The sequence below is a fragment of the Lipophrys pholis genome, assembly GCF_963383615.2.
Source record: "Lipophrys pholis genome assembly, chromosome: 23".
Classification (NCBI taxonomy): Eukaryota; Metazoa; Chordata; class Actinopteri; order Blenniiformes; family Blenniidae; genus Lipophrys; species Lipophrys pholis.
Genome location: NC_137645.1, coordinates 10,970,078 through 10,989,319, shown reverse-complemented (window position 1 = coordinate 10,989,319; position 19,242 = coordinate 10,970,078). Strand labels below are relative to the sequence as shown.

The window sequence follows — 19,242 nt, the reverse complement described above, 5'->3', positions numbered from 1 at the left end:
CAACCATCCATCCAGCCAACCAACCAACCAACAACCAACCCCTCAGATCTGGTTCAGACCTGGACATGTTTGACATGACGGAACTGTGCAAACCACAAAAAAGAGATATAAAAGCATTTCAACATCTTTGGACCAATGGAGATGTGCGCCAGACTTCAGTCAACGATGATAACATGAAGCTAGACTTGTGAGAGTGCCACAAAATCTCCTTGACTAGACGTCGTACAGACTTTGATGTGATTTGTGTCACTTGATATTTCTGCAATTGTGGCGTCCTTCAATGAACAATCAACCACTGCTCAGTTTTCAGGCCACAGTCACTGAGTAGGCAAACGACGAACATGCAGACTTCACATGGAAAGGCCTTTGATTGGCTACTGTCGCTTCACGTGTGCAGAACTGTCAACGGGAGGTTAGAAACGGGAACCAAAACAAACAGGATTTGGAGAAGATTTTTTTCTTTTTCTTTATTTTTAGACATACGTCTGAGTCATTTGGCAAAGTAAGCAATCCTTATGCCTGGTTCGTTGAAGCTGTTAATAACTGAGCAAAATATGAAGTTATTGCATGTGCACATTCACCACTTCCTTTGTTTTCTTGGTCTTCTTCCCCATTCCGAAGGCATGTAACTTAGATGATGCGTTTGCAGATAGAAGTGTGTGCAAATGCGTGTGGAGTTCTGTAAATCAAGCATCTCGCCGGTCCTAAATCACAGTATCATCAGATTAAAGGTTAAACATATAGCAGAGACCCGGAGCTGTTTGTAGGTGGATGGAGGCCTCAGTGTCTGTGTTACATGCTCCGTGCAAGGCCCCTTGCTTTATGGCTGAGTCAGTCCTCAGGAGTTCATCTCTTATCTCAGGATTTACTCCTCTTTAACGTGTCAGCATTCCTTAAATGGCGACGGCGCTATCTGATGAACGGAGGGCTCCAGTTCCTCTCCCTCTCTCATTTACATCCAGTGGTACAGAATTAAAGCACAGAACTCCTCAATAATGACGATTAAAATAATAATAATAAGAAGAAGAACACTCCTGCTGAGGAAAACAAGTGGTTTTCATTAACTCTCTCACAATGAGGCCAGCTCCTACTTTATTTTTTGCATTGCTTGTGTTTCTTTACGAGGTTGGATGTGAGCTTCAGATAAAAATTGCTCAACTCTGTTATTGCACAAACCTGCACGAGACTCCCCGTGTGTTACTTTTAATGGTTTGAAGCACTTCTGATGACTTCTGATCGTTGAGTTTCAAATATGTAAATCCTCACTAAAACACCAATTTTTCCAGACGTGAGGATGGCCAATTATTAATTATGCACATTTCTATTTAAAAGAAGCATAAAATATCACCCTCAAAAAACCAAAAGAACATTGAATATTCGATTGAGATCTAGTTTGTGGTCTTCATCCAACACGTGAGAGCTTCCTCACCTACTCCTTCAAATAATCTGGTGTGAGATTCCTTCAGGCTCATCTTATCAGCGGTGGAGCCCCACTTGTGGGTCACCGACGTGAAAACATTGAAACAGCCCTGCTGTTGATAATCAAAAGGCTTCCTCCCGCTGTTAAGTCCTCCTCCTCCTCCAGTGCCCCGCCCATCCTTCTCCTCCCTTCGGCTCGGTTATTTCTTTACCTCCATTCGCTGTCAACAGCCCAGAGGAGCAAGCACAGCTTCAAACTAAAAGCTTCAGAAAGGCTTGTCAAGAGCTGGGTTTTTTTTTTCTTTTTTTTTTTTAAATGAAGCATCTTATTGTGAGAGCTGATCAATATAAAATAGCATTAATGCACAAAAAAAAAACGTTGATTCAGTGTTTTTTTTTTTTTAATGTGGCGAAAACAATCTTATAAACCAAACCTAAATGTATAAGCACTCATCAACGAGACCCGTGTGAAAACTTTCGTTGCATTTTGAGGTTCGTTTACACGACAACGGTGCTCAGAGACACTCAAAACATACTTTTTGGAAAACAGCTCCCAAGGAGGATTTTTTTTTTTGCAAACTTTCCCACGACATCTCCGTGGGAACTGGGAAAAATGCAACTTTTCTACATCTTTTCGAATCTACTTCCTTGGAAACTGGCAAAAAATTTTACTTTTTGAAAACGGAACCACTCAGTCTCCGTGGAAACGGGGTAAAACACAACTTTTTGAAAATGTTAGAACTCCGTCTCCGTGTAAACGTGAGGAAACTCAACGTTTCCGGGACACTGTAACTGCGCACGACTGTAGTAAATAGTTCTTCTTCACTTGTGTGTACTCACGGACATAGTTTTCAAAAAGTTGCTGTGTAAATGCGAAATAAATAACTAAATAAATAACTGGGGCCTCATGAAAGTAACATTGACACCTAAAGCGAAACCACAACTTGTTTCTTTCACGTACAATTGGATATTAAAGTTGTCTAAGTGTCTTTAAACTCCAGCTGGACTTTTTAAAACACATAAACTTTTTACAGATACTCTGATATTTTTAATGAGTCTTCTTTAATCCAAATCTAAATTCTTATGAGTAGGATTTTCACTCTTTAAATCAAAGCTGGATTAACTAAACCAGACCTTGATCTGATATCGGCGGTAAGGCTGAATCCATATACAGTTCTACTTTTTGGAAAAAGGAGTTTTTGTCAAACCTTCTAACAATTAAAATATTTGTATATGAGTTTTGCCATACTGTACACATTTGTACAAATTATTGTTCATAGTTTCTTTATCTCAGACCAAAAAAAAATGAAAGAAAACAATATGAACATAATTTAAACCTTGAATAACTTTAAATGAAGTAATTTAAACACAAAACCTCACAAAGCTCCTTAAATGAACTCATATATTGTGGAAGAAGTAGAAAAAAGATCCTGATATACATACACACATATATATTATACTTATATATATATATATATATATATATATATATATATATATATATATATATATATATATATATATATATGCTTCTTGTGTATTTGTAAAATTTGACACTTTAAACTCAATATACATATCAACATATTTGATTTGAAAAACCCAAAGTACCTAATATAACCAAGTATGAACAATGGTTAGGTTTAGTTCCCTTAAAAACAATTGCACATTTTACACATTGCACTGTTGGAGAGTGGTATTAAATAAGATGAGGTCACGAGATTTCACAAATCCTTGCAGTGAGAAATATTTTACACGTTTTCTCAGTTTATCTTCAATAAATGTAAATAGAATTCATAAAAATACTTTCCACTTTCAGTTATTTTAGTGGTTAATAAAGGCTTACAAAAGTAAACTCCTCCACATTTTTATGAAGACAACAACATAAAACCAGCCATCAAATTTTAATGATCTAAATCGACTGTTGTTGAGATTCCAGCTTGACGCGCGCGGTCATATCCGCTCTACGCGTTTTTGCGCAGTGAGTCCACTTTGGGCTTTCATTTTGAAAGAGCACACCGGATGACACTTCCGCAAGCACCTCTGACTTGATGGAGGTCTCGCCGTAAACGCAGCCTCTCCTCGTTTTTGGTCCAGCATCTGCATTCATCAGCGGCGACCGCGGGCAGTATGGATCCGTTACGCACGACGCGCTATGGTGTCCTCTCCGGCACGGACGCATTCCCGACGCGCTTCTCCCACCGGAGTAGAGACTGCAACTATTAAAAGAGGCTCCACTTTGCTCAGAGCTCTCTCTCTCTTTTGCCTTGAATGTAAAAGGAGAAGACTAAAGTGATCCGTGAAGAGTTTTTTTTTTTTTTTTTTTTTCATTTCCACGACGCGCTCACACGCTTAATTTTTTTTTTTTCTTTTGGATATCGTGTTTACTATATGTGGATACTTATTCCAAACGATGGGAGACTCCGTGTTCCTCGACAGGCAAAATTCCTATCTTGTAAGTACTAAAACTTATTAGCAGCAGGGAATTAATTACAGGAGCCCTTGGGGGATCCGATCTTCTGTTACTGGAGCGCATGAGCGCGCAATTTATGGTGTTTTTGTGCTTGTGGAGAGGAGGAAAAGAACATCAGAAGCTTTGCAGCCTCTCTTTGAAGCGGGACTCATGCGTAAAAAGCGCTGCGGAAGCTTTCTGTCACACATTTTTAACACATGCTGTTTAAAAAAAAAAAACTCATGCCGTTTTAAAAATGGAATATGTGTGACCGTGAGAAGAAATTTGACACTGAGCTGAGTTAAAAAAAAAAAAAAAGAAAGAAAGAAAGAAACGGGGCCTCGACATGCAAAAACTTCCTGTGATGGAACGTTTCAAGTGACATGTGGTGCGCACAAGACCACACATGTTTCCTGGTTAGAAACGAGAGTTGTTTTTTTTCTGGTTTTTTTTTTTCTTCTTTTCCTTTTCGCAGAAAAAACCTGTAGCTGCGCGGAGCCACAGGTGTTTGTGTTTGACACTCTACACCACCGAGCTCTGTGGCCGGATGAAGGCAAAACACAGGCTGATGGGTCAGGGCTGCATGGAAACCGATGAGAACTGAGAAACCCTCAGCACTTCCTCAGATCTGGCTATTTGGCATATCTTTTCCGCGCAAGATTAGAAAGATGCTGCTCGCAGAGCAGGTTTGGGAAGTTTTGTGCAACAGAGACATCATCCACCCTTTTCTGTGTGAAGGCCGCCACCACATGGCCCACAGCAATGTGTCCCAAGAAATCATGCAACACAATCTGATGAGGCTGCAGCGAAGTGACCAAATTGCCCGCCGCGCTGCCTATACCTCTGCCAATAAATCCTGCTAAAAGCCCTCAGAATGCCTGATCCGACTAGATATCCTTTCAGGAAAATCTTATCAGATCAAAACAAATATTTAATAACACGGATATGTTATGTTTATTTAGATTAAAAAGCATTGCCTCGGAAAATGAGTCTCCTCTCTTGGACGTCTCATATCAGGCCTTAGGTACAAGTAAAGAGCTCAGACATCAAACATCCGCTGTTATTACATCTAAGAAGTGTTCCTTTGTGCTGCTCTCTGGATTTTGGATGCATTTCCGCCGAGTCCAGTTGGGGAGATTGAAAGTCCAACATGTAAAGGGCCATTGGAAGGTGGTACAGAGCCACTGCCATGATCAGTCTGCAGTAATCAGCTCCCGAGCAAGACTTTTTCATATTTGATTATGATATTTTACCTCATATTTTGTATTTAGGCTACAGTATTACATTGCCCTCTCCACCTCCCATATTTAGTGCAGTTGATTGTTAGCTAGTAGCTATTGCTAGTAGCTACCGGCTGGGGCTAATTAGTTAACGATACTCAATTTCAGCTTTTTTGTTGATTTTTGAGCAAATAATATGATGGAGCTTTAACGTGATCGTCATTGGGAGGCGATACATACTCTGTTGTTTTCAATCTGCCTTTTGTAGTTCTGAACGGTTTGGCGGTTTGCGTTTGGCTCGTAGCTACGTAGTTTCACCGTGTCACCTTATTCCTTTCACTTACTCGCTAATATTAAAAGGTGATTTATCTATGAAGCTCTCAGGAGGGCATTTATTTTACTTTCCATAGTCTTATTATTCCTTTTAACGCTGTTACTCTTGTTTTAGGAGATTTTCGGATCACATCTTATGACTTCTTGGGCTACTTGCTTCGCTTCACCTGCAGCGAAAAGATATGATTAAATAGTTTTTGTGTAATTTTAAACATTGATGAAAACATCACATGGCATAACCTTTTTGATAAATTAATGATTTTGCACCAGGAAACCGAAAATGCTCTATCTCACATTTCTGGCTTTGTGAACCTAAAGAATGAACCGAATGCTGCGACCAATGAGCAAGAAAAGCCAGAAAATCTGTTGAAAAGTGAATCATTAAGCCAGTTAATAGGCTCCAATTCAAAAAATACTTTCTTTTCAAATGAATTTGTTGTTTTGTTACGAGAATAAATTTGAAAACTCAAGTTTCTGCTGATGGAGTACACGTCAAGTAGGCTAACCGCTAATTAAAGTTTGCTTCGGTCTTAAATGTTACTCAACTGTTTCGAAGCGTTTTAGGCTCAAAAAATATAATTCGTCAGCATCAATCGATTGTAAACCTGTAAATTCTCTCCAGAAAACCACCAAACTACCAATCCCTTCAGACAGCAGCGGGTGTCAAGCTCAGACGATGACCAAACTTGGGGTTTTCCCGCCAAAACAGCGACGGCGGCGACGTAGAGGCGGATGAAAGACTTGAGATGGACCGAGGTGGAGTGGAGGCAGATGTGTAGCAGCACCTCGTGGTCGCCAGTGCGTAAATGTTTAATCCTCCCCGAAGGTGGTCGTGCGTCGTGCGTGACGTCAGGTTATCATATCTTAACGGCGAGCGGTCTGGATGGATCACTCAGCTCATATCTCTGAAGGAATTTCTTCCGCGGCGTGCAGGTTTATGTGGTATTCCGGGGGATTACGGGAATGATACACAGGCGGCGCCTTTTTGTCAGCGCAAGTGAGATTCATCACCGACGAAGGCTCTAAAGATGTCAAGGGGAGGAACAAATAGCTTCGGTTGTGATGGTTTATTGGCATAATGAGGATAAAGTAATGGGCTGAGCTGGTTTTAAACTGTTTATTACGTGTTTTCTAATTAGCTGCAATGATAGGTGCCTTTTATACTCTTTGTTTCTCATTTTCTTTTGGACAAACAACACAGTACATAGGCTTTTTCATCTGGCATGGTACTTAAGTTATAAAGTATGAATTTTGCCATTTCTTCCTTATAAGTACAAAGCTTCTTGTCCACATGAGACATTATCGAAATATTCAAAGCATTCATAGTGAGCAGCAACAACTTAGTTTGTTTTGTCTAAATAACAGCAATTTAACCATTTTGAGTTTTCGTAACACTTTCTTCCATTTGAGTTAAATGAAGTCATTTGAGGCGTTTCTGTAATCAAAATCTCATGTCATTGCCTTTGTTTTTATTGTTTAAAGTTCACAATTTCATTATCATGATCATTAAAATCAGGCTGCACATTTAAACAGTGACTTGATCTGATATTTGTTTTTTGAGCAATTAAAAACTAAAAGTTATAAAATATGTATTAAATGTATAAAATAGTCTCTTGTTTATTTCTCATGTTTCAAATTTAAAGTCACTTTATTAAAATGAGTTGAGCCAATTTTTTTAGTCTCAACATTCACTATATGGTAACAGTGGATAAGTTTGGTACAATATGCAAGATTCTATTTAAAAATGAATGAATGAAATATTATGTGGATCAAGACAAAATAGATAAGACCGTTTTGAATGCTATCAGGCCTAACGGATCTATAGAAAGCAAGTTTTACAACTTCTTCTTGCAATTCAAGTTTACACCACTAGGTGTTGCCTTGAGGGGCGGCGTAGCTCGGTTGCTAGAGGACCGCTCCAGAGCAGCCTCCAATGGTGAATGGGTGAATGTAATGAGCTACGTAAAGCGCTTTGGGTTATCTCGAGTTCACTAGATCTGTGTTGTTATCTGTTATGTAAATTACTAGAATGAGTTGATGCTTACGTCACGTAGGTTCAAGGCTACTTCACCGTATCAAACTTCATCAACAATGGTGTGATCAACAATGAGTCGGCGGATCTTGAATCGGGTTATGCTTGTCGGAATTTTACGGCGCCAGAAAATCTAAAAGTATGACATGAAAACACAGAATTATTTGTCTTCACTTTGTTATAGGAGATTAAAAGTCCGTAGAAAATCTCGTCTCATGTTAAAATAGTGCATATGTGTCATATTACAATCGTTCCTTTCGACTTAGGGTTTTTGTGGCGACTTAGTCACGAGCAAACATCAAATTAAAGAGGAATATTATTGGCGATATACTCTTTCATTAGAGTTAGAGCTGTAGGTTCTGTTTGCCATGTCCTGTTCTGTTTCTGGAGAAATGACCCGAGGAGGAAGTGGAAGAGTTTGAGGGAGCTAATTCCGGAGCGCCAGCCGCAGCCAACTGACGACCGCCCCGACGTCGTGTTTTGTATCCACAAATTGGTACAAGTTGTAAAAGCGGAGAGAGGATGGAAGGCTCGGAGGAGAGCGATAAGATCTCCAGGAACCACAAACCGGGAGGAACGAGGCGCTTGTGTGGTTGACAGTTTAAAGTGGAGAGGCAGACCGGAGGAAGACAAAGGAAGCATTGACGAAATGATTGAGGGCACTTCATCGTCAATGCTTATTGTCCTCTGGTCAGTCAGACATGGTAGTCCACCTAACACCGGCTACCCCCCCCCCCCCACACCCCCCCCCCCCCACACCCCCCCCCCCCCCACACCCCCCCCCCCCCCCCCCCCACACCCCCCCGTTTTGTTTATCGAAACTTTTAAGAGCCTCGTCCACCTCCCCGCTCTCTCTTAGAGCTCATTAATGCCGAGAGCAAACATCTAATTCCTCCTCTCACCTGCTGATGTGTGACCTTGTTCTCGTGCAGTAGGTTTGTTTGTTTTACTCCCCTGCTCCTCCTTGTGCAAACGGCTCTGCCCAGAAAATAGCAGCCAGAGTGCCGACGTGCTCACGGCCCAATGCAAAACACAAATCTTAAATGACGATATTAAACGGCTTTGTGTCCTTGGTGTTGCAGCGCCTGTCATGAGCAGCTGGCCTCGTGTGTGTGTGTGTGTGTGTGTGTGTGTGTGTGTGTGTGTGTGTGTGTGTGTGTGTGTGTGTGTGTGTGTGAACAAAACAATCCACCGCGCTCCTTTACGAGCTTATTCACATCGAGACGGAGGAGAACGTCGCAGGAGTTGCTTCAGGCCTTGTAATTCCAAGTCTTTATTCCGAGCTGCGGAGCGCAAGTAATCAAAGATCCTCCCACTTCAGACCAGTATTTGGATTTGAGATTCACGCGACAGCGTTTCATTAACTCGAGGCTCATTTATTGCTCAAACCCGTCCTCCTGGGTTAAACCCGTATTCTTACCCGTCTCCTGAAATGCGGACACGGACCATACTTTGCAGTGTCTCAGGTCGCCCAGTGGATCAAATAAGTGTCAATTTGAGATGTGTAACAGCCCCCCTTTCTTCATATCAGAATCAGCATGACACCCTAATAAAAGGAAAGGACTTCAAATCTTCTTTTTTGGTATTTGGCCAGAATGTCAAGTTGTTTAAATCTACTCAGTTTGAACGAATTGGGGAATTGTTAACAGAACTAAATGGCTTTTTGTTTGCGAGCTGCAGATTGCTTTGCATTGCACGTCCAGGTCCTGCTGACCTCCTTCTGTCCGGCGCGCAATTGACTCGCTCCACATTTGTTGACCTGGTTTCTCTCGCTGGTTTTAATCCAGCGCAAACTACAAAAGCCTGAAAAAAAAAAGAAAAAAAAAGAAGCGTCTACATGTTGTCACTTCCAGCTTATCACTGGAACACCGTCCGTCCTGCAGTTTTCCTGCGCAGATCCCGTCAGAGGAGAAAGGCACTTGTTTTATTATCAACAGCCGGCCAGAAGCCCGCCCTACTCCAGACTTGTCTTTTTATGGAGACGTGGTGGAAGCGGCGCAGAGGAGAAACTTCTGGCAGGATCCGACCCGCTGTTCGCGGAGACAGATGTTGCTCGGACGCCCGGCTTCAGAGCCCGAGCAAAAAAAAATAAAAAATGCGGCTGATTTACGGCTGCTACTCTCGCTCTCTCGTCCCGAGACGTTTCCGTCTTCAGACTCGGTTTAGAGAGTTGGTCAGCGGGATGAAGAAAAGGGTTTTCGGCTATGTTTCCTTGGTGTTTGTGTGCAAGAGCCACAAGGGCATGATGTCAATCACCACGCCGCTGTGAGAACAGCTCTCCTCTTACATCATGGCAGGGGAATTTTAAAAGACCATAACAGCATGTTTTTTTTTTTTTTTTTTTAACTTGCCTCCGCTGCAAAGTAGTGTAACGAACCGAAGCAGAGCTATCGATTTTGACTGTCTTTTGAGAATTTCCATGTGCACAAAGCAGGAACAGATTGTACCGTCCCTGAAGAAAACAAAATTAAACTTAAAAAAAAAAAAAAGAAGAGTCCGCCTTTGTATCCTCAGACAGCTGTTGTTCTCCAGATGACCTCAGCAGCGCGGCCATGCCAAGACGAACCGAAGGCGTTAAATCTCAGTAGAACACGTCACACCGAGCGAGCGTCTCTTTGCGCCGCGGTCCGATAAGGATAGAGAAACACTTGCAGGTTCGAGGAATACTTCCTGCAGGTTTCCTAAAACGCAAAGGTCAAATGACGACATCAGGTTTTCGCTGCTTCGGTGAATCTTCGAGGGTCAAAGGACGAAGGGTGTTTCTACTCTGACGAGACATGTGCTTGTCCTTCACTGGGAAAACGGACACAAGATAAACTCCTATATCACTCGTGTGAATGCTGAAGGCAGCCACACATTAGTGATCCAAATCTTTTAATATTATTATTGAGACCTCTTTGCCATTGCGCGATATGGGTGGGAGAGGCACCTCATGGCGATCAAAGCAGGAGAAAATCTTTGATCTTCGCATCTCCATGGCAACAGATGTTGATCTCCTTTGATCTGCTATGATCAGCACTGGAGACACATAGATTAATGGAGATCAGCTTTCTTCAACCTTCAGCATTCACACTTGCATTTTCTTCAGGAAATGCAAACCTCTAGTTATCTATTGTAAACTTCAGTATTAGTGCTAATTACATTTGTACAGAGCCGATATTCATAAAATCTAAGACCATGCAAGGGTTTTCTCCCTGTACTCTGGTGAATATATATGAACACATGTATGTTAATGGGTTACAGGTAAAAGTGACTGTTTTCTAATCTCCTGTTTAATGAGTCCCAAACTAACTCACGCCTACTGATAGAAACATGAAACATGACCCTGTATAAGTAACTTTGACATGATTTCATAGTACTGTGTGATACATTAGCACTCATCAGCAATCGCTTGCTTCCTTTTTATAAGATGTTTCAACATGTTGGAGGTTCATCTCCTCTTATAATTCCAGCTAAAATGAACTCATAAATGAGTCATCTTTCTGACAGCTCCAGAATAATACAGCTATGAGCCCATATTAATGCATCCGAACTGAATAAAACTTTACCAACTTACTTCTTAGCTTCAGTAACTCCAGTACTTTAAAAACACTGTAATATCCAGTTGAACTTGCTCAACACGGTCATCAAAACTAAATAAGCAACTGCGGTTATTCTTCATATTTGATTGACGTGTGTTTGGAAAGCTCATGATTGCTTTTTTTTTTTTTTTTTTTTGGTATTATCAAATATACACAGCACTTTTGGGATGTACTGTACTAAGTACTTATAATCCCATTGCCCCTCACATGCAACAGCTGGATCGACTGGTATTGTCCTGTTTCACCCATCCCTTGGAAAGAATGGCTTTTATATCCCAACAATATGCGCAGTTGTGTCTGTGATGTAACAATACATCACATGAGTCGCCTCAGAGTCAAACTGCATGTCTCTCGTTCTTTTGTTTTTCCCAGTCATGGTGATCAGTGCTTTCCACAAGCGGTCAAACATGATTCATGTAGGATTCGTGACACTGGCTATACGACAGACAGGTGGAAGTCAGATTTCAAGCGCGATCGTGTCAATAAAAAAATAAATAAAAAATTCAGAGTTGTAGAAGAAGCAGCTGGGAGTTGTGACAAAAATAACACACATTTGGCACTACGAGGACGCCGTGCACATGCCTGAAGTGGGCCTGTGCACGGCATGCAAATATGCGCCTGTGTTAAATGTGCACCCATGCGTTTAACTAGCAAGCTTGTGCGTACACGGCGGGGAAGGGTTTGGGGGGGGGGGATTCTACGAAGACTGGATTAGTCGCCCTCAAGACGGCCTCTGGAATGCGAGGGGCTACGAGTGTGTTGTGGAAGTGCGCGTTTTCAACTCACACACACACACACACACACACCACACACACACACACAGAGACACACACACACACACACACACACACACACACACACACACACACACACACACACACACACACACACACACACACACACACACACACGCTGGCTATTTTCCTTCCAGCCAATTACTCTTCATTAATATGCCTCCACTCCTCTTCCGTATTACTCCTTCCTGTCGCTTTTCTCTCCTCGTGGAGGAATAAAACTGAAATAGGATTTCGAGTGGCAGGTTGGAGTGAAACAAGTTAAGAATGGACTATTTTGATGACTGACAGCAGTGTTTTGTGGATTTATTGGCATGTTAGGAAGTGCTTTGCTGTGGTTTTCTTTTGTCAAATATGCACACAACCGTAAAACTCAATGTTTTGATGTCTCTTCTAGAAAATCAATAGAACTGTTCATCATGAAAAAAAGGCCACACAGACTTAACTTGTTGTGGTGGATAGATGTCTTCATTTATTCAGATCTCAAGTGATTCAGATTCCTAAGATTAAGGTTTTCTTGTGTATATTAGTATATGAAAATAATGTATATTGTCAACTATATCTGTGGTACATTTTGGCCGCATATCATACAGAAGGTTCATCAATGTTTTACTTGCTAGGGGCTTTTCAGGCACTATATTTAAAGGGGGGGGGGGGGGGGTAGCTGTCATCGTTCTAAATGAGCCTCCTCAGTGTTTCATAGTTACTCATAAACAGTGTGTTGATTGATAGCTGGCGTTTGCAAGTTGTATGCTCCCGGCTCCGACTGCACATGTATACATAGTTCTTAAAAGTGCGGCTCTTGTGCAAACACTGCGCGCCGAGCTAATTTCTGTAAATATCACATGAAAGCGGGACTTGTTCCTTGACAGCGAAGCCTCGTTAAAGCTGAAGATGCGGTTTCCCATCTTATTTAACCGAAGCTGAACAGACCTCGAGAGAAAGGCTCGGGAGGGTGCGAGGCAGTTTAACGTCTTCACTAAACAGCTCGTTAGCACTTAAAAGTGTCCCGTTGGCCGCCATGTCCAGGACATGCATGCACACGAGCAGTCAGCTGAACGTGGGGTGGGGGTGGGCGGGTGGGGGGTCTGCGATTGGCCGTCTTTCCGCTAGGAAGTCAATAATGGACCAGCCGACCCGGCTGTGACCCGTAACACGCAGCGTCACATCCAGTGTGTTGCAGAGGGAGAACAAAGCGTCGCTGGGCAGTGGCGGGTGTGTCCTGGGCCTGCAGGAAGTTACACTTGGCTAAAACTTCCTGGACTGAAACAACGTCGAAGCTTTTCAAATTGTTGTTTTAATTAGTTGTGAAGTGTGTTTTTTTTTTTTTTTTTTTCCCCTCTCTCCTGTGCGTACCGGTTTGAGTGTGTGATCCAAACAAGCCACCCTCAGAGTGATTCATCGTTACTGAGGGCTTTTACAAGTCAGCGGCAAACAACGTTCATGAGCAAGTTGAAGATATTTTAGATCAGTAGTGACTGCAGCCACCGTCGATGAGAGATGCATCCAATCTACAAAAACAGGAACCTTCCAAAAAAGTAGTAGCAAATCTTGAAAATGTCTTACTTTGTTTTTGTTTAATTTTTTTTTTACCCCCCGACCCCACCACCACAGTACTTCTTGTACTGTGAGGCAGTGCATAAAGTACTGCTCAAACCCTTTCACGTAATTCCCATTCATGATTGAAGTAACATATTTGTCATATATAGAGATAAATAGACATTATACTGTACAAGGGGAAGCTTACTTTGTGATTCTCATCAATAACCTGTTTTACCTGTGATCAATCTTTGGAATAGTTATAAAGTTTTGTGTAGTATGACTAAATGCACTTGACAATTTCATTTAGATCTTCTTTCTTGTTCAGCCCTCTATCTTAGTTAGTGTTGCAGGGACCTGGAGCTAATCCAAACTATATGAGACACCACATCACCTAACATGCTTGCATTTTGATGATCGGAGGAACCCATTAAAGTATTCTAACTCCACATAGAAAGGCAGGGTCTTGTCACTTTTTTTTTATATTTTCCTCCTGATATCACCGTTCTAGTGTAAACTGAGTAAAAATAAACTGATATATGTGATATGTAACTTCATGGCCACAGTCAGATCCAGTTCGGAAAATAAGCCAGGCGTAACACGACCTTGCGGTCCGACCCGGAGGCCAAAATCTGCTTTGTCCCAGCCTGGTCAAACAGTCCAGATTAGTCAAGAATGAAGACTCTAAATCTTAATCAGAAGAATTGACGGACACCGCCTGTCTCTCTGTGATGAATCGTTGGATCTTCGATCGTTGCATGATGACGGATCGAAGAAACACACGACTTTCATCGGGCTACTTTTTAAACATCTTTGCGACGTGTTCTGCGGACATGCCCCCCCCCCCCCCCCCGGCTTTTCACATGTAGCACACATGTGTAATATTCCCGCCATATGTGCGACTCGTGTGCGCACGTCGCCGCAAGTGAACGCTGCATCGTGCCTCGTAAAGCGAGCTCTGCCATGGTTCTTGTCTTCTCCATCATCATCATCTGGATTCTTAAGAGCAGGCCAGCATGTTTTAATCCCTGCTCTTTAACTGCCATGCAAGATTAACTTGGGGGGGGGGCGGGTTGTTCTGGCTCCCACGTGGAAAATAAAGACTCTTTCAAGACTTTATTCTGATCCTGCTGTGTTGGACGGTTACGGTGGAAAAAGCACGTAGGGTCAGGAGAATGTACAGGCTCGCGTAATTCTCACCGGCGTGAAAAACAAACTGGCTAATAGGCTCAATACATAATCTCGCACACGCTTACATCCATAAAGGCTGAGGTGTTAAGTGACGGCACTTAATCTCTGGTCCTGGCGAAACAGAAGGCAGTTGTGTGTTCGGCGCGAGGCGCAAGCGGTTCTGGAGTGACGTTATCTGAGCAGGGCAGAGGCAGAACCGCTTCCTGCAACAGGCACTCGCATGCAAGATTCCGTAATTTCTGGACTATAAGCCGCTACTTTTTTCACTCGCTTTGAACCCTGCGGCGTAAACATTGGCGGGACTGATTTATGGATTTTTACGGGTCAACGGGCTTCATGCACACAATACGTGGGTGATGCGTTTGGGTGCATCACGTAACTCCGACCTGCTGCGATACATGGCTGATCATCGGTCTTCCTCCGAGGAAAATCTTCCTCCTCAGAATCACAATCAGCAAATAACTTCAGTTACATGGACGCCTGTTATGGTCTTAGAAGCCAATACAAGTCTACCAAGCTTGATAGCTGCGTCGAGCAGGAAGCTTTGCGATGTCTTCGGTTTGGTTGTTTTTGCTTCAGATTTCAGCTGATTGTAAAGCTCTCGGCAGCCCTTTAAAGGGTGTCTACGAGCTGCATGTTCATGCATCCCGACCACGATCCAGAGTATCCTTCAAGACAGGAAAAGAAATACACACAGATGCCTGGCACAGATGCCTGATCTTATCGCTAAATCTAGTTTTTTCCACAGACATTGGAGGATGGATGGAGTGACACACTGTTTCTCTGGGAGTGGTTTCTTGTATTTTGCCTGTGTGTGTGTGCGCGTGTGTGTGACTCAGTTCTCACGGTACTGCCATCGCAGGAGTGCTCAGACTGCGATTGAGTTCGATGGGAACCGAATACCCATGGGACGACTTCCACAACCATTCCGACTGATTGACGGATTAATTGCACACACACACACACACACACACACACACACACACACACACACACACACACACACACACACACACACACACACACACACACACACACACACACACACACACACACACACACAGTCAGACAGGCCATGTACTGTACGTGTATTGAATATCCGTGTTCATTCTGACCTACTGTCTGTAACACTTCCCATCTACCCCAGTTCCAAAACGGTTTGGATGTTACGCAAGATGCAACTCTGTAGATCCAGTTTTAGGTCAAAGACATTGTGGTACGTTTATGTCAAAAAGTTCCACAGTTGTTTGACATAAACCGATAACATAGCAGATCAAAGGAGATCAGCGTCTGTTGCCATGGAGATGCTAAGATCAAAGTTTTTCTCCTGCTTTGTTCTGCTTTAATCTCCATAAGGTGCTTCTCTCATTCACTTTGTACGGGACATTTTTCTGTAGTTTTTCCAAGCATTTAGGGAAGAGATAGACGCTCGGACTCCAGAGCGAGAGAGAGAAAAAAATAATCCTGTAATTTAACATTTGTCTAATGCCTTTTTTTTTTTTTTTTTAAATCAATGTGGGTGTGAGTAATTGTCCGCCAGTGTTTATTTACCCATTTAATCCGAGCACCTGCTGTGTGCAAAAGCTTTCACTCCAGCATCAGGTCACAAATCGAAACGCGCAAACACGAGGATAAGTGGCAGGAATAAATATGCTAATTACACCTACGAGCAACCCACGATCTTATCTTCTTGGATAGTCCTCCAAAACGCAAAATATCCCGACTGCCAATAGGGATTGTTTGTGTTTGCATTCAGAACAAGCACATTTTATTCACCATTACATGCAGTCAAACACTGCATGCACACTTTAGTTCTGTGTGCACACTGCTGGGGGCGTTTACTCAAAGAACGGGTGCAAACACACACTGACACACACCTGCATGCAGGTCAAGGACCGACTCGGCTGCCATCATACCACACTTTTCCTACTTCCAGCTGGACGGCGCTCCACGCTGACTCAGCAATGATTAACCGGCTTTATTAGCTTGTCCTCCCGGTCTGGTTAGACGGAGACACTGAGCAGGAAATTCACTGACTTGTATGCTTTAGTGAGTACACACATAAGACACATTCCGTGCATAATAGCCTGTTTGTGTTGGTGTGTGTGTGTGTGTGTGTGTGTGTGTGTGTGTGTGTGTGTGTGCGTGTGTGCGCGCACGCATGAGTGGGTGAGGGAACAAAGCACTTGAGTACATGCTGATGCATTTGGAAAATGTTCCTCAGACTTCTGCTTATCTCTTCTTCCTTAAAGACTCCGCCTCTTTAAAATGCTCTTTTTATATTCAGTAATGAAACAAAGCTGTTGAATATTAAGCATATGTCTTTTCTTTCCCAGCATGCTCTCGCCACTGTCCCACATTTTTAGAGATAAGTTTTCTGCCACTGTCTCTGTGATGGATTTTATGAATTTATTTAGCATAGTCAGCATCCAAAGCGTTGCTGTTTTGACGAAATGTCCCATTTTAGAAATTGACCACAGTTCTGCTTCTTTCCGATTGATAGATTTCACCAAAAATCAAGTATTAAATACATTTTAAAAATACAGAATAAAATAATACAGAAATAAATACAAAAACTTTTAAATTAATTAGAAAATACAGAATAAAAAAGAAAATAAAGAGAATAAATAGACAAATACATATAATTCATTAAAAAATAGTATATCATTTAAAAAAAAAATGTGTTAGATAACTGATATGTAAAATATTTTAGTTTGATTAAAAAATAGAGAAATAAATAAATAAATAAATAAGTAAATTGGTGATCAACAAAACAAGTTAGAAAAAGTCTTGATAAAAAAATAAATCCTAAAGATAGATGTGAACTGAACACAGATCCAAACCTTCTGCTGTTTTGAAAGAGCTAATAATGTCCTCCATATATGTATAACTAAACTGAAAAAGGTGACATTATTTTTCCTTGATTTAATTTGAAAAAAAAAAGGCATGAATTAGTGTTTAAAGACAAATTCAAACCTTTGAATTGTTGATATTCTTTCCCCTAATGTGTGTTCTGCAACATGAGTAAATGGATTCAATAATTAAATCCAATGAGTAAAGAGTAAAGATTGTTTAGTATGAAAATCAATAAAGATAAAAAAATAAACATGCAAAAAAAAAAACAACAACGTCCAAACATTGGTGGTTTGTTTTCCTTAAATGAATAGACAGATTAAAAAAAAAAAGTACATATTCGTACAAAAAGTGCAAACATTGAAGTTCTTTGATTCGTGTGCTACAAAATGATTGAAAATGGAGGATCAAAGAGATGAATAGCAGCCATTAAAAACTGCTTTGGAGAAGTCTTGAAGTACAGCGTGACCTTATCTGAAAGAGCGATATTCCCAACTTTCCCTAACAAACTCATCATTTGCGAGGCAAAGTAGTAGTGCAGCCTGATTGCTAACATGACGAGCAGGTGTACCACACACACACACACACACACACACACTCACACACACACACACACACGCACTAAACACAGTTGTGTCGTCTCCACCTGATTCATTCATACAGATCAGGTGTGTCTGAGCGGTTGTCTCGAGGCGTGTCCACGCTTGTCAGGATTAATAAATCAAGTCTATTTATGGAACCGCCAATGGAATAACGAATCCCCGAACCTGAATGCCTTCCACCGCCTCTGTTTTTGATGCCTTCACGCATGTTTAGGGGCGTTTGATAAGCGTCCACCAACATTCCATCCGAGTACAAAGTGTCGGCGTAGAAGTTATGAAACGTTGATATCACATGGGAGATGTCACGGTAATAATGGGGCGGTGCCAAGATGGCTTTCAAAGTATGTGCTGCATTTTAATTGGATTTTCCTGTTTTGGTTCTGGATCGAGTCGCGTTTACAGTGTTTGACGCACGTCAGTGTAAAAAAAACACGAGGGTTAAAAGCCTTGTTTCGGGTTAGGGTTCTCATCTACTGTTGTGGGTCAGCTGTTCATATATACATATATTTTTTATTTTTTATTTTATTGGAAGTGATAGGATTTAACCAAAACCCTAAAACATACAAAAATCCTATTATTATTATTACGCTCCCAGAAGAAGCAGTAAATTTTCAGCGCGACTTCTCATCAAAACATTCAAATGGGCAAAATTCACACATAATATATATATATATATTTTTTTTTTTTAATTTTTTTTTTATTGGAAGTGATAGGATTTAACCAAAACCCTAAAACATACAAAAATCCTATTATTATTACGCTCCCAGAAGAAGCAGTAAATTTTCAGCACGACTTCTCATCAAAACAGTCAAATGTGCAAAATTCACACATAATCCGCAAACTCCAACATCCACCCATCCGGTCCTCAAACACAGTTTGCTCCTCTCACGGTGAAGGTTCTCTAACAAGAGTATATTGGTGTATCGGTTTGAGGCAACACCACACGCGCTCAAACTCATAAAAAAACAAACAATAAAAAAAAGGGCCCCGATCTCCCTCTACTCTCTAACCCCGGTGTTGATAGAATACCTGGTATTCCTTTGCTTTTCCAGGCTTATGTAAGCATTATACAAGTCTGCGAGGTTCGGCCTCATTATTGCTGTGGGCCGTTCGAATTAATCTGTCCTTAAAATGTTTGAAGTCGGCCCCGGGGCTTTAGATGTGCTTGCCAATAATTAGAGAAGGACGGAGGGGAGGGGAAGGAGGGTATTTGGAGCACACACTCCTAG

General features: G+C 41.7%; 1 protein-coding gene across 4 annotated transcripts in view; it reads left to right on the top strand.

Moving 5' to 3' along the window:
* LOC308127530 (rho GTPase-activating protein 6-like) overlaps positions 1-19,242 on the top strand; it is a gene marked incomplete at its 5' end in the record, with an annotated part of 77,378 nt that overhangs the window by 33,934 nt on the left and 24,202 nt on the right. Inside the window, one exon of one of the 4 annotated variants that reach the window (XM_080492644.1) lies at positions 3,444-3,871. The exons of the other annotated variants lie outside the window; for them this stretch is intronic. Coding sequence (XP_080348770.1) covers positions 3,830-3,871 — 42 coding nt within the window. Of the gene's footprint in view, positions 1-3,443; positions 3,872-19,242 lie in introns of those variants that run through there. 4 annotated transcript variants of the gene reach the window in all.